The 15167-nt window shown below is 39.2% G+C and overlaps 1 protein-coding gene across 2 annotated transcripts in view; it reads left to right on the plus strand.

Moving 5' to 3' along the window:
- Positions 1–15167, plus strand: part of LOC137497033 (platelet-activating factor acetylhydrolase-like) — a 135802-nt gene that overhangs the window by 80024 nt on the left and 40611 nt on the right. The window contains exon 6 of one of the 2 annotated variants that reach the window (XM_068225519.1): positions 3764–3877. The exons of the other annotated variant lie outside the window; for it this stretch is intronic. Coding sequence (XP_068081620.1) covers positions 3764–3877 — 114 coding nt within the window. The remainder of the gene's footprint in view (positions 1–3763; positions 3878–15167) is intronic. 2 annotated transcript variants of the gene reach the window in all.

Raw genomic sequence — 15167 nt, forward strand, 5'->3', positions numbered from 1 at the left:
AATGAGAGTACCACTTACTATAGACTAACGGTAAAGCATTCTTAAATTTAAAGCTTCATTACTGGAGAAGTTTTCCTCATGAACAGTCAAGATTTTCCTCTGAAGATGTGGAGCAAAGTTCTCTGCCTAATGTAAAGAATTTCACCTTGTTTTCTTGACATGAAAAAAGCCCAAGAGCTTTTTATCATGTCTACTGTATGGGCCATGAAAGAATCAATCTAAATGTAGTAACTTATTTGCTGTGAATAATAGGCTTCACTGACGTATAATTTTGGAAGCGGCTGTACTTGCTGCTTGTTGAAAGATGCTAATGCAGGCATATCAAGGTCAACCGCATGCCAGGCAGGCTGCATGCAGGGTGTCTTTACTCTCGCGCGGTCTCGGCTAGCACATGCTGACTCGAGTGGAGAAATTCTAAGGATATTCGTTAGGGGTGCACAGTATTCCTTCCTTCATTACGAACAAAGTGTGCTACCTCTAAATGAGAACGGCCCTTCACCAATATCATTAATAAGGCACCGTAAATTGTTAATATACTGTACATGAAATAATAATAAACACATTATTGATATATTCAGAGACAATAGAATTGTAGGCTACATCAATACTACACACATTAACCAAATATTAAATGAAGAATAAAATTCTGACATGTTCAAGATACATAAAGTAATAAATTATGAGTATTCTAGTTGATTAAACAAAAATGTGATGAAATAACTAAAAACATTGTGGTAAGCACTTGTCTACACCCTGGTCATCGTGGTTTCTCTTCCTCTGAAAATAAAAAATAAGCTGCCTAAAAGTGACCCATTTATGTTTACTGATTTCCTGAGCCCTGTTGACAATTGCTGGCAATGTTAGGCTTAATGGTGATGGCAGACACTATTTTCATTACTGCATTGAGATGGATGTCTGTTAGCTGAGAATGGAATCGAGATTTTTGATCATCCTGTAAAAGAACTGTTCACATCTGTAAGTACTTTCAAAGATTGACAGGATTTCCGGCTAAAAAAAAAGAAAAGCCAATATTACAAACTACCATTGTTTGGACATTACTGTTTCGTGGTCCGGCTCCATGGCTAAATGGTTAGTGTGCTGGCCTTTGGTCACAGGGGCCCCGGGTTCGATTCCCGGCAGGGTCGGGAATTTTAACCATCATTGGTTAATTTCTCTGGCACAGGGGCTGGGTGTATATGTCATCTTCATCATCATTTCATCCTCATCACGACGCGCAGGTTGCCTAGGGGCCCCGGGTTTGATTCCCGGCAGGGTCAGGAATTTTAACCATCATTGGTTAATTTCTCTGGCATGGGAGCTGGGTGTTTGTGTCGTCTTCATCATCATTTCATCCTCATCACGACACGCAGTTCACCTACGGGCGTCAAATCAGAAGACCTGCACTTGGCGAGCCGAATATGTCCTCGGACACTCCCGGCACTAAAAGCCATACGTCATTTCATTACATTTCACTGTTTCGTGTTCTCCTAACAAACTACTTTTTAAAAAAAAATACATCCTTTATGTACACTTACAGCTTTCAAAGTACTTTGTAGCTCCACTATTAATTTCAGTGTCTCATCATCAGTAATACCACTGTACTGAGGTGCACGATACAGCTCGTAATGATGCCTGACATTAAAATTTTGCAGATGACATGCTTTTTACATGGAATAACTTAAAACATTCTGGTAAGCACTTATCTACACCCTGGTCATTGTGGTTTCTGAGCTTCTCCTTCATGTTCGCGACTTAGGAAACAGAGCAACCATTCCGAGTCAAATTTACCATAAATTTTCCTCTTACCACTCTCGTCTTGCATCATCCTATTGTTTCACATGGCACGAAGAGAGCTGGTTTACTCATCCCTGCTATGAGCGAACGTACTGTCAGTTCAACTCCCTTCCCTCCTGCCTATAAAGGAGAAGTTCTGCCCGTACACATGCAGGCAATCATTTCTAGACCATGTGATGCCTTACTGTGGGCACTGTTTGACATGCCTGTGCTAATGGATCCCTCTGGATCATCACGCATTAGTCTGAGGAATGTTTTAGCTCTCTGAGTTTGTAACCGCCCAGTTTGGTGATGAAATTATTTTTCTCCTTCCCTGTTGCAGTAACTAATTTGTGCACATTTGAAGAAAATAACTACAAGTATCTTTGGCAGGAGTTCCAAATCCTAGGTTGAATTTTGTATTAAATATCCATTGAAAAAAACACTTCTTCACTTGCAATCCTGCACCACACTTGTATCATGTACATTCCAAACAGTTTGATAATGGTTGGTTTGTTCCGATGAAAGATACAGTTCTTGGCTTTTCTCCTTCAGATAGCAACTTTCTTTGGCCTTTAGATTAGAAATAAAGGCAATTACTTTCTCCCTCTTTGCTGCAAATTTGTCTTTTGTGAGGTCATCACCTCTTCGCTCTCTACATCCTTCATCAGACTGAAGTGATTTAGCAATAAAATTTAGTCTGCTCTGCCCAAACCTGAAAAGTTTCCCAAAAAATCTAGCTCACACTGGCTTTATGAAACCATACACTGCAATCTTATAAGTTACTACCATAGATGTAGGCCTCCTCTTGTTATCTCCTCTTGAGCGATTCCTCTTGCATGGTGAAACTGCTACCATCAGTGAAAGTCACCTATCTTGCTGCCCGACTCGTTGGCTGAACGGTCAGCGTACTGGCCTTCGGTTCAGAGGGTCCCGGGTTCGATTCCCGGCCGGGTCGGGGATTTTAACCTTAATTGGTTAATTCCAATGGCACGGGGGCTGGGTGGATGTGTTGTCTTCATCATCATTTCATCCTCATCACGACGCGCAGGTCGCCTACGGGAGTCAAATAGAAAGACCTGCATCTGGCGAGCCAAACCTGTCCTGGGATATCCTGGCACTAAAAGCCATACGACATTTCATTTCACCTATCTTGCTCAGCCTTGTTGTGAGTAGCCTTGTTGAGAAAATGTCCTGGTATGCTACAGCAAATAAATCGATTATCTAATGTTGCATGTAAGTGTAATTATCACAATTTGTGTAAAAAATAAAATAAAAAATAACAATACTAGAATGAAAAGTGTGAACATAGTGTCTCCATTTAAATAACTAATATGACCTGGATTGAAATAACGTGTCTAATAATGCACTTCAGTATTATAGGCGTGTATCATAAAACAAATTGTCATGGTTTCTGCACTTGGATTTTAACTGCCTTGGATTTTAACTGCCGTGTGTTCTTTCCTTCTGTCTCTTTTGGCTCCCTTTAGAATGCTCTCATGCACTAATATTGTGCCCCATCTTGAGACTAAAATGGAAGTAAGGCTGCCTAGTGTTATTGTTAGAATTTGGTGTCTAATCTGCATAGTAGCCAACATAACACAACAACTTCTGTTGTATTCAATGTGACAGAATATATCCGTGGACTTAAACATGATTTGCGCCAAACACTTTGGCAGACAAAATACGATTTGCAATGACAGCTAGTTTTTCAGCTTAATTTTCACTAAGACTAAATGTGGTTTGACCCAATTGGACCTTACTGCATGAAAGAGCACATGAGAAACCATATGAAACTCAATTTTGTCCAGAGGTGGACATAATATAGTTTGCAACGATAGTCCTCAAATTTTTCTCCTTGAATTACATATAAACCAGTTTCTGCTGTAAAGGTATATTTTGGAAACATCTTCTTCTTTAATGAATTTATGCATATTATCTGTTTGTAAACATTTCTATAAAATTATGATATATATATGCATATTTTTAGATAAGAGCAAGAGCTATGGAATGTCGGAGGACTGTTGATTTGCTAGAAAAATTAAATGTTGGCACACCTGTAGAAAATGTTCTTGGTGGTGATTTTGAACTTTCTCAGTTTAAGGTAAGTAAATTACTTGTTTGTTACACTTTCAGGGAAAGTTTTCTAATTGTCAGAACAAGTATCTCCGACATAATCTGATATAAGAGGTTTGAAAGTTGTAAATCATGCAGATACGGTAGTTATTTTTCAAATGTACTTATAATATTAGGTTTATTTTTGTGTTTTTCATACTTTCAGAACTCCTATGTTCATTATACTGTATTGGCCTAAATATAAGAGGACCTTGCATATAAGGTGACCCTAAATATTGGAAGGTATTTTTAAGAAGTATGAAATAATGAATGTAATTACAACATATTCAAGCTCTTCTATAACTGAGATAATTAATTAAATGAGCACTAAAGGAAATCTATTAAAAAAGTTTTATTCTAATATAAAATATAGTTTTATTATGTGATGATAAAAGGAAACAAAATTTATTGGCAAAATCTGTTGGTAGGTATTGTCTACACTGGGACAAAATGTTGGCAGCCAAGAATGACTTGGCTGAAAAATTTATAGTTTCCAGTAAAGAACCAATTATATTGGACTTATGAATTTACTCATTCAGGACAAATATTTCGAGTTCCCTATGAGAACTGAAATTACCTTAGTAGTGCAACATTGTTAATACAGTCTTGAATGCCAGGTCATTTGTTTACACCACCCCACTACCTTAAATTCAGTTACCAGAATGTTTAACTTTTATACCACCTCCAGTGCCTTCATTCTAAGAACTTTGCAACTTATTGGATATCACTAAATTTTCTTGTCTTTGATCCTCTGAATGCTTTTCTTCGTGTGCCAACTTTCTTGAACATTTCTTCATCTTTTTGCCAATGTCATACGTTAATTCAAAAACACCCTTTTTTGCAGCTTGTACATTATTGCTTTGTGTACAACCTGTAATTTGAAGTTTATATCCTCTCTCCTTTATTTAACTGAAGCAACCAATGCATTCTCTTTTCCACATGATCCACCATGACAGGAATATTAACCAAAACTGGATCCATGAACACAATAATGCCAACCGAAGCAACTATAGATCACAAGTCACAAACTGGAAAAAAGATCAGAACTCGAGAAATTTTGGTTTATTTGTAACGACTTCAGTCGTACAAGCCAGTAGGGAAAATAGACCTTCACAAAGATGAGTCTTTAAATGTTCGGCTGCAAATATAAGATAACTATGTTTTTTATTTGTACATTTTAATTAATGTAAAGACATAATCTTATATTTGGGCCAATACAGTAATTCAGTGACTAATTTTCTATACATCTTAGCTGTATGAAGTGTTATCAGTATACTATGTCTATATTCAGAAGTTAGAGGTGAATTTCTCCAGTCCATGCCATGATGAGCTTTGTTGCTTTATTTTGCATTCTCTACTGATTGGTGTTTGACTTCTAGGACATAATTACAAACTTAACATTTATCACACTAGTGACAATTGCAAGGAAGGTATTTTTATTTTCTGTGATCTCCAGTTTCTGAATACGTCTTTGTATTGGTGCTATTCGCCTTCACTCCAGTACTGTGGATTTGGCAACAATCTTTCTTGTATTAAACTCACCAGAAAAACTACTGACATATAATACAGTAATTGTCCTAATGCTGTAAACACTTGAAAAAGCATTGGGAATATGGAAAAGATATGGTGATGACTAGGGAGCGGATTTGTATATAATTATATACAGGATGTTAGGTGTATACGTGCAGATATTAAGCTAGTCGGCAAAGAAAAAGACATATCACAATATATGCTATGTACTTTTTACCTTGTCCTATTAGTTTGCCCATAACTGAGCCAAACATTTCAGGACCTAATGTGTTTTGAACGGCCGTAGCAGGTTATGCCGGTTACGTCATTCTGTCCACGTGTAGTGGAAGTACAGTAGCAGAATATAGGGCTTGTTGAACCTGTTTCTTATCGCAGGCCAACGCATGTTGTTGTGCACTTCCCCTAAAGGCTTGGCAAGTAGGAGAGGATGGCTCACGTGCCAGCCACTTGCTGTACTTGAAAACCGGTCTAGGGTACTCTGTATGAAATGTACACAGAATCGTTACAGTGACCTCGAAGATACGTACCAGCACATACATGCGAATCAAGTATTGTGTAGGTGTGTGTGTGATTCATAAGATGTCAATGGCAATACTCAGTGATCCAACCTGACAAAATGAAAGGAAATAGTTAATAAGTAAATGAAAAATGAGCGCAACATTTCGGTGCTGTTATTGCGACAGGCTACGATGAATTTCTGACAATAGACAATGCGAGTTGTCTATGCTTATTCATAAACTTTTCAGGTCAATGAAATGACGGTGAACACTGAAAGAAAGGGCTGTAAGTATTCAGTCATATTGTTATTAATGAGACAGATTTCAAAAACCGTAGTTGCAACCATGCGTGAACATTGCTCGAAGGAAAAATAGCTACTGTGTTTTTTTTTTGCTAGTTGCTTTACGTCGCACCGACACAGATAGGTCTTATGGCGACGATGGGACAGGAAAGGGCTAGGAGTGGGAAGGAAGCGGCCGTGGCCTTAATTAAGGTACAGCCCCAGCATTTGACTGGTGTGAAAATGAGAAACCACGGAAAACCATCTTCAGGACCGCCGACAGTGGGGTTCGAATCTGCTATCTCCCGATACTGGATACTGGCCGCACTTAAGCGACTGCAGCTATCGAGCTCGGTCTACTGTGGAAATGCCGCCGGGCATTTCTAATAGAAGGCTTATTCTTCTTTTTCCTAATCTGTTTACCCTCCAGGGTAGGTTTACCCTCGGACTCAGCGAGGGATCCCACCTCTACCGCCTCAAGGGCAGTGACCGGGAGCGTGAGACATTGGGTCGGGGGATACAACTGGGGAGAATGACCAGTACCTCGCCCAGGCGGCCTCACCTTCTATGCTGAACAGGGGCCTTGCGGGGGAATGGGGAGATTGGAAGGGATAGACAAGTAAGAGGGAAGGAAGCGGCCGTGGCCTTCATGACGTTACAGCCCTAGCATTTGCCTGGTGTAAACATGGCAAACCACGGAAAACCATCTTTAGGGCTGCCAACAGAGGGGTTCGAACCCACTATACCCCACTCATGAGCTGTGGAACATCTCCATTCAATAGGACAAGGCGATTTCCAGCACCGGTTCTAATTAACATCTGTATGGGTGTAGTTGGAGGTCGGTTACATCTTTTTATTAATGTTATCTTGCTCCTGTAGAGGCAGTACGTTACTGGAGCTTTCAGAGGATGTGTCGCTTCGACTACGCCGAACCACGTGGATTTTACACGATGGTGCAGACATTTCCTCAACGGTAGACAGGACGATGTGGAACTACCAATTGGCCAGCCCTTATTCCAGACCTTATTCCAGTGGATTGTTATGTCTGGCGGGACATGAAACACAAAGTATACTGAACTGAAGTAACCACTTCGGATGACCTCTGTAAACATAATTTTTCGGCACCAGAGGATATTCTGAACAACACAGGTTCCTTGTCTCGAATGCGTCGCAACTGCATTCGGAGAAGTGAAGCCTGCAGAGAAGCCCAGGGTGGTCACTGTGAACAATTGCTACGAGTTTCGCTTTGGTATGTCAGATGTTACGCCATTTCTGCACCGTAATGGCTTGGGAGTACAGTACAGTATCGATATAGTATTTTGAGTCCCGATAGTTCGATATTCTCATAAATCCGAGCAGTGAAATTGAAGTACCGGTAACAATAATTATAAATCGAGAGTTTCAGTGCGCGAGTGACTTATACGTGCCGAAAGCTGAACACAACACAGGGAAGACGTGCTTGTTAAAACTCTAGACATTGACCTTGAACGCATTTTGGCAGTTCCTCAATTCTACCCTGCATCTGGTTTTGGTTTTTTACGTGTGTTCGAGCAATTTATATTTTGTTTCTTATTCACTACGAGTTAAAACAAAAGGCACGCTCTTTTAAGGGCCGATGACCTTAAAACAGCAATCATCATCATCATCACCATCATCATCATTAACACGTATAAAACTTCAATAAAATGCTTGTGTTATATTCATCACTACTGAAATAGGAAAAAATTCAATCAAATTAGTTATTTCATTCCCAGACCTCGTAGAGGAGTGGGTGGGCCTTCAGCTATGCGTGTAGCTCATGGGCCATGTAGTAAGAAAGTAGAGTTGTGAGGATGAAATAATTCAAGTTGGACGTATGTCTTGTACATACAATAAATTGAATTGAATACGTTAGTAAATATGCTTGTTGTTTAAAGGGGCCTAACATCGAGGTCATCGGCCCTGTTAGTAAATACCTGACCGCGCAGAGAGATAACCGCAGCAACAACACGGACCCAAGAGGAGGTCCGCAGAGCACCCCACCCAGGACAGAGGTCCCCCCAAACACCCCGTTTATTGAGTAAATTTTCATGGTACGATGTTGACATAGTGCAATGTTGACATACATACATACATTGGTAAATAAACAAACAAACAGAGAGAAGTGGTTGGCCTTGAACTTGCTGGGCCGATTGAGACGAGTTCTTAGTCCAGTTATGTGAACAAAACAAGCACTGAGGTCATTGACCATGCTACACTCTTAAAGGCTACAGAGCAGATTAAAGGTGATGTATCACAAGGTCAAACTTAAACATGTAACAGAACGTAAGATGTAATTGTGACACATGAGAAACGAAACGCAATCCGGGCTGGGAAAACAAACACAGACCTTGCAGCACTGTCTTGAAGCACAGACAGAAACATAGATGTACCGGCACACGACACAAAAGGTGAATTAAAGACGGAAAAAGTATTGTGTCACGTGAAGCTAAAGAGAAGTTATAAATAAACGAAATAAACTAAATCTAAATAATAAAAATAACAATAATAATATAAAAATAACAATAATATTAATAACAAAATATCAAATATGAATAAGAAGTATACGACTTAAAAGGAGAATAAAAAGAGGAATAAGACGAAAATATGAACAGGTGAATAATAATAATAATAATAATAATAATAATAATAATAATCAGACGAGGAAAAGAGTAATAAGAAGTAGTTCAATATGAGTAGTAGCAATAATAATAAGACTGAATAATAACAATAATAATAATAATAATAATAATAATAATAATACCGGTAATGTTATTTGCTTTATGTCCCGCTAACTACTCGTACTGTTTCTGGAGGCGCTGTAATTTAGTCCCACAGGAGTTCTTTTTACGTGCCAGTAAATCTACCGACACCTTCGAATACCACCGGATTGACCCAAGATCGAGCCTGCTAAGTTGGAACCAAGAAACCAGTGCTTTAACCGTCTGAGCAACTCAGACTGGCCACTTTTATTTTGATAAATTTATTAAGCACTGCAAAGGAAGCAGTACGTTATACTTTATTTTACCATTACACATATGCTTTTCGTTTGTAAGCATGAAATAATAATGTAATTTTTTACGTCCTAATAATTACTTTGACGGATTTTGGAGACGCCGAGGCGCCGGAATGTTGTACCGCAGGACTTTTTTTAATGCAAGTAAATCTACAGACACGAAACTGGCGTATTTCAGCACCTTCAAATACCCCCGAATTGAGCCTCCATCGAACCTGCCAAGATGGGATCAGAATACCAGCGAACTATCGTCCGAGGTACTCAGCCCGGCATTAGAGCTTGGAATACGTTGGTCGTGCGGTTAGGGGCGCGAAATTGTGAACTTTCATTGGGGAGATACTGGGTTCGAACTCCACTGTCGACAGCCCTGAAGATGGTTCTCCGTGGTTTCCCATTTTCACATCAGGAAAATGCTTGAGCTGAACCTTTATTAAGGCCACGAACGCTTCCTTCTCACTTCTACACCTTTTCTGTCCCATCGTCACCATAAGACCTATCTGTGTCGGTGCGACGTAAAGCCAATTTTGAAAATCATCATATTTAGGACATTATACAACTGTCGAGATCCATAGTTATAAACGATGAGAAGTATTTTCTGGGCAGACATTATTGGCGAGTAGTCAATAATAATAATAATAATAATAATAATAATAATAATAATGGTATTTGCGTTACGTTTACGGTTTTCGGAGACGATGAGGTCTCGCAGGGGTTCTATTTACGTGTCACTAAATCTACCGGCACGAGTGTGACGTATTTGAGCACATTCAAATACCACCGGACTGGGCCAGGTTCGAACCTGCGAGGTTGGAGTAAAAAGGCCAGCACCTTAACCGTCTGTGCCATACAGCCCGGCAGGAAGCACGAAATGTAGGTACGTACACCGGAAGCAGCCTTCAGCTGTTATCGTACTTCAGTTGCTCGTAAACATAAAACCAGTTTGGCAAGTATATTACGTAACATCTCGTTACAGTAGTACATTTGCTCTGAAACATAAACAGAAACCGGTTTGGCACGGGTGGCGCGTGACTTGCCTGTTATCAACGGAAAGCTATTCATTCGCAGAACAAGGCATACTACCTATTCTAAAAACATCGTACCCCTTTGCTTTCAAAAATAACTTCCGCTGATTACTAAAAGTTTGATATATAGTGGTTCGTCACATCGTTCTCTATTGCTACAAGAAATATATGCACGTATACACCTAACACCCTGTATATTGTCACATATGTTTTAACACAATTTATGATGTTTATTATTCCTACTGTGAATCCCCAAGCATAAAATCCTAATCTTATTTCACACAAAAACACATATTTTCATAAATTATTTATGTATATATATATATATTTTTTTTAAATATGTATGTATGTCCCTTCATCCCGTTTCCTGGTACGGAGTTGGGGATGGAGTGAGATGATATTTTATGGCATGATTTTAAAGCCAGATGCCATTCCTGATGCCAGCCTCAGTCGAGGAGCAAATGAAGATGAAGTGAACAATGATGAATAAATACATATTTTAAGAAAATTCATAATAAGTGCAAAAAATTGGCAATATTTGCTACTAAGTAAAATTTGAACTGCTTCTGTATTATAAAAAGATACTCTTATTCACATTTTACAATTACAGTATTGTTTTTTAAAAGTGTATCTAACATTATGTTTCTAAACGTTGTGTCTATTTATGGACTTCCCTCTGGAAGTTCGAAGCCTTGCTGGTCACTGGCTACATTGTTACCTTTAGACAGAGATTTGATCTGCTGCACATGTTGTTTCCCTCCATGATTGAGTTAGCTAGCCTTCTAGCTCGCTCGTACTAGTCATCCTGCTCGGATTTTGTTTACCAAATGTCAGCGAAAGGCAATCACGGAGAGACAAGATGAGGGGAATACCGTAGATTAAACTGTGCACTGGAAAGATATTCACCCAACAGAAGGTAGTGGACCGTAGATTAAACTGTGCACTGGAAAGATATTCACCCAACAGAAGGTAGTGGGATTGTATCATTTATAAGACTAAGATTAGTTGTTCGGCTCCATATACCATTCCCATGGTCATATAATTTTGTCTGAATTTTGAATATAGAAGAAATATTTCCTTCAGTGTGTATTGCTGTTTTTTTATTGAAACAGTGATTCACCATATGTATCTTTACCTGTAAGACAAGCCAAAAGTGAGAAAGTACAGGATCATGTCTTCAACAATACTTAGAGAAATGTTAAAATATTTTCACTACCAGTGAAAGAGAATTATTTTGCCAACCATGTGGGTAAAACAGTAAGTGCAGATCAGTATTTTCAAGAAACAGATGTAGGCTCATCCAAATACTCCCAGTATTATTTAGATGTATTTAGAGCATTTGTTTATGCCAACATTCCTCTTGGCAAAATAATTAATCTGGGACTGAGAAATTTCCTAACAAAATGTATTGATTTTTAGCCTCTAGTCGAATCCACATTAAGGACAAACTATCTCCCAAAATGTTACAAAGAAACTTTACACAGATTTCAGGCAGTATGTAATAGCGATAAACTGTGGGTGATCATTGATGAAACCATTGATTCAAATGGCAGAAGAGTAGGAAATGTAGTTGGTGTGTTGAAGAATGACAAGACTGCAGTACTTGTGTATTTGCCAGTCTGTAAAGAAATGGCTGCTGCAAACGCAGTCACTGTAGGGAGGTTGTTTAATGATGCACTGCATTTACTTGGGCCAAAAGGTAAAAATATGACAATGTGTTGCTTCTACTTGCTGCAAGTGCAGCTTACTTGAAAAGAGTAGCCGAAAGCCTTTCGGTAAGCTTTCTGAAAATGATACATATAACTTGCATAGTTCATGCCCTACACAGGTTATGTGAAACCATATGGGCTCAGTATCCTAAAATGGATAAATTAGTGTCTAATGGCAAAAAGTCCTTGTAAAAGCACCTTCAAGTATCGATCTGGTTAAAGAGAAAAACCCAGGTCTTGCGCTTCCTCCTGTGCCTACTGTATTGTCACGCGGTGGGATATTATGCAGACAATTTTGAAAGTTTCTCGTCCATTGTGAATGTACTTGATAAAAATTATGTGTTGTCAAATGAGATTCTTCAAGAGTTACTGAATGACAGCTCTTTGAAAAATGATTTGGCGTTTATATCTGCCAGTCTAAGTTTCTTGTGTAAAACCATAGACATACTTGAAAAATCCACTAACAGCATGTGAAGGAGGTGCATGCTGTTGAAAATAAATTTGAATCACTGTCGACCTTGCAGTTACAGGAACTGTTAAAGGTCAAATATCAACATTTGTTCTGGAAAAACAGAGAGAAAAATATGTGAAGTTGCTAAAGTGTTGGAGAGTCTCATGTTGGTCAAAATTTGTGACATTAGTGTTGGTGACATTCCTCTCTTTAAATACTCATGTCTGACACCCTGTGATGTGGAGCAATCATTTTCACAGTATAAGGCGTTCTTTAGGCATGCACTTTTGATGGACAATTCGGAGATGACCTTAGTTGTTCACTGCAATTCTAAGACTATTTCTAGCAACTAATATTCCAGCATGTGATTGGTGAGTACGAACTGGTACAATTTTTTCAAAAATGGCACGTATGGGCCATATTTAAACACAACATTACATTTCTTTTGTAAATACCATAATATCTATTCCAGCATATCAAACATTAAAATACCATATTGTACTTTTCTATAGACGGACATCCATTTGCCTAAAGAAGCACGTTTGTGAACACCATACTTTAATGCAATATTTTATACTTATTTACCAATCGAACACAAGCAGTTATATGATATTTAAAGCAGAATATTTTAAACCTTTTATCAAATATTTTAGCACATAAAAAATATTCTACAAATTATTATTATTATTATTATTATTATTATTATTATTATTATTATTATTATTATTATTATTATTATTATTATTATTATCTGCCACTCAAAGTATTGCTGGTTATGGCCTTGAGGCCGACTTACTGGAGGAATTCAAATTCGTTAAGGTTAAGTTCCTTCCTCCCAACACTACTCCAATACTCCAGCCTATGGATCAGCAAGTCATTTCGAACTTCAAGAAGCTATACACCAAAGCACTATTTCAGCGATGCTTCAAAGTGACCGAAGAACAAACCTTACCCTCCAAGAGTTTGCGAGAAATCATTTCCCCTTCGTGAACTGCCTGAAGATCATCGATAAAGCCTGGGATGGAGTCACCAAGAGAACTCTCACTTCCGCTTGCGGAAAGCTGTGGCCTGACTTTATTCTTGGATGTGACTTTGAGGGGATTGTTGGTGACAATGAGCCGTTGATTGTCGATGAAATTGTGCCCTTAGGGAAGACTATGGGGTTGGAGGTGAATAACGTGGACATTCAAGAGCTGGTGGAAGAACATAGCCAGCAACTGACCACCAACAAACTGATGGACCTGCATCGCGAACAACAGGAGGAATGACATAGATGTTGATTCCCATAGGGAATCTGAAATATTTGTCCTGAATGAGTAAATTTATAATACCAATATAAATGGTCCGTCATTGGACATTATAAATTTTCCAGCTAACTCATTCTTGGTTGCCAGCGTTTCGCCCTCGTGTGCTAGGGTGGGCTCATCAGTTGGTACCTAGCACACCTACCAATACGCTGGCTAGTGCATACCGTGGAGGCCACTGCGTAGGCTAACTGGAGCCACCGGCAGTGCCAATGCACTAAGAGACTTTGTCTCATTATCAAAAATTGATGCCTGCTTGGCCATCAGATGACATAGATGTTGATTCCCATAGGGAATCTGAAATATTTGTCCTGAATGAGTAAATTTATAATACCAATATAAATGGTCCGTCATTGGACATTATAAATTTTCCAGCTAACTCATTCTTGGTTGCCAGCGTTTCGCCCTCGTGTGCTAGGGTGGGCTCATCAGTTGGTACCTAGCACACCTACCAATACGCTGGCTAGTGCATACCGTGGAGGCCACTGCGTAGGCTAACTGGAGCCACCGGCAGTGCCAATGCACTAAGAGACTTTGTCTCATTATCAAAAATTGATGCCTGCTTGGCCATCAGATGACATAGATGTTGATTCCCATAGGGAATCTGAAATATTTGTCCTGAATGTGTAAATTTATAATACCAATATAAATGGTCCGTCATTGGACATTATAAATTTTCCAGCTAACTCATTCTTGGTTGCCAGCGTTTCGTCCTCGTGTGCTAGGGTGGGCTCATCAGTTGGTACCTAGCACACCTACCAATACGCTGGCTAGTGCATACCGTGGAGGCCACTGCGTAGGCTAACTGGAGCCACCGGCAGTGCCAATGCACTAAGAGACTTTGTCTCATTATCAAAACTTGATGCCTGCTTGGCCATCAGATGACATAGATGTTGATTCCCATAGGGAATCTGAAATATTTGTCCTGAATGAGTAAATTTATAATACCAATATAAATGGTCCGTCATTGGACATTATAAATTTTCCAGCTAACTCATTCTTGGCTGCCAGCGTTTCGCCAATGACGGACCATTTATATTGGTATTATAAATTTACTCATTCAGGACAAATATTTCAGATTCCCTATGGGAATCAACATCTATGTCATTTGATGGCCAAGCAGGCATCAATTTTTGATAATGAGACAAAGTCTCTTAGTGCATTGGCACTGCCGGTGGCTCCAGTTAGCCTACGCAGTGGCCTCCACGGTATGCACTAGCCAGCGTATTGGTAGGTGTGCTAGGTACCAACTGATGAGCCCACCCTAGCACACGAGGGCGAAACGCTGGCAACCAAGAATGAGTTAGCTGGAAAATTTATAATGTCCAATGACGGACCATTTATATTGGTATTATAAATTTACTCATTCAGGACAAATATTTCAGATTCCCTATGGGAATCAACATCTATGTCATCTGATGGCCAAGCAGGCATCAATTTTTGACAATGAG

The sequence above is a fragment of the Anabrus simplex genome, chromosome 1, assembly GCF_040414725.1.
Source record: "Anabrus simplex isolate iqAnaSimp1 chromosome 1, ASM4041472v1, whole genome shotgun sequence".
NCBI lineage: Eukaryota > Metazoa > Arthropoda > Insecta > Orthoptera > Tettigoniidae > Anabrus > Anabrus simplex.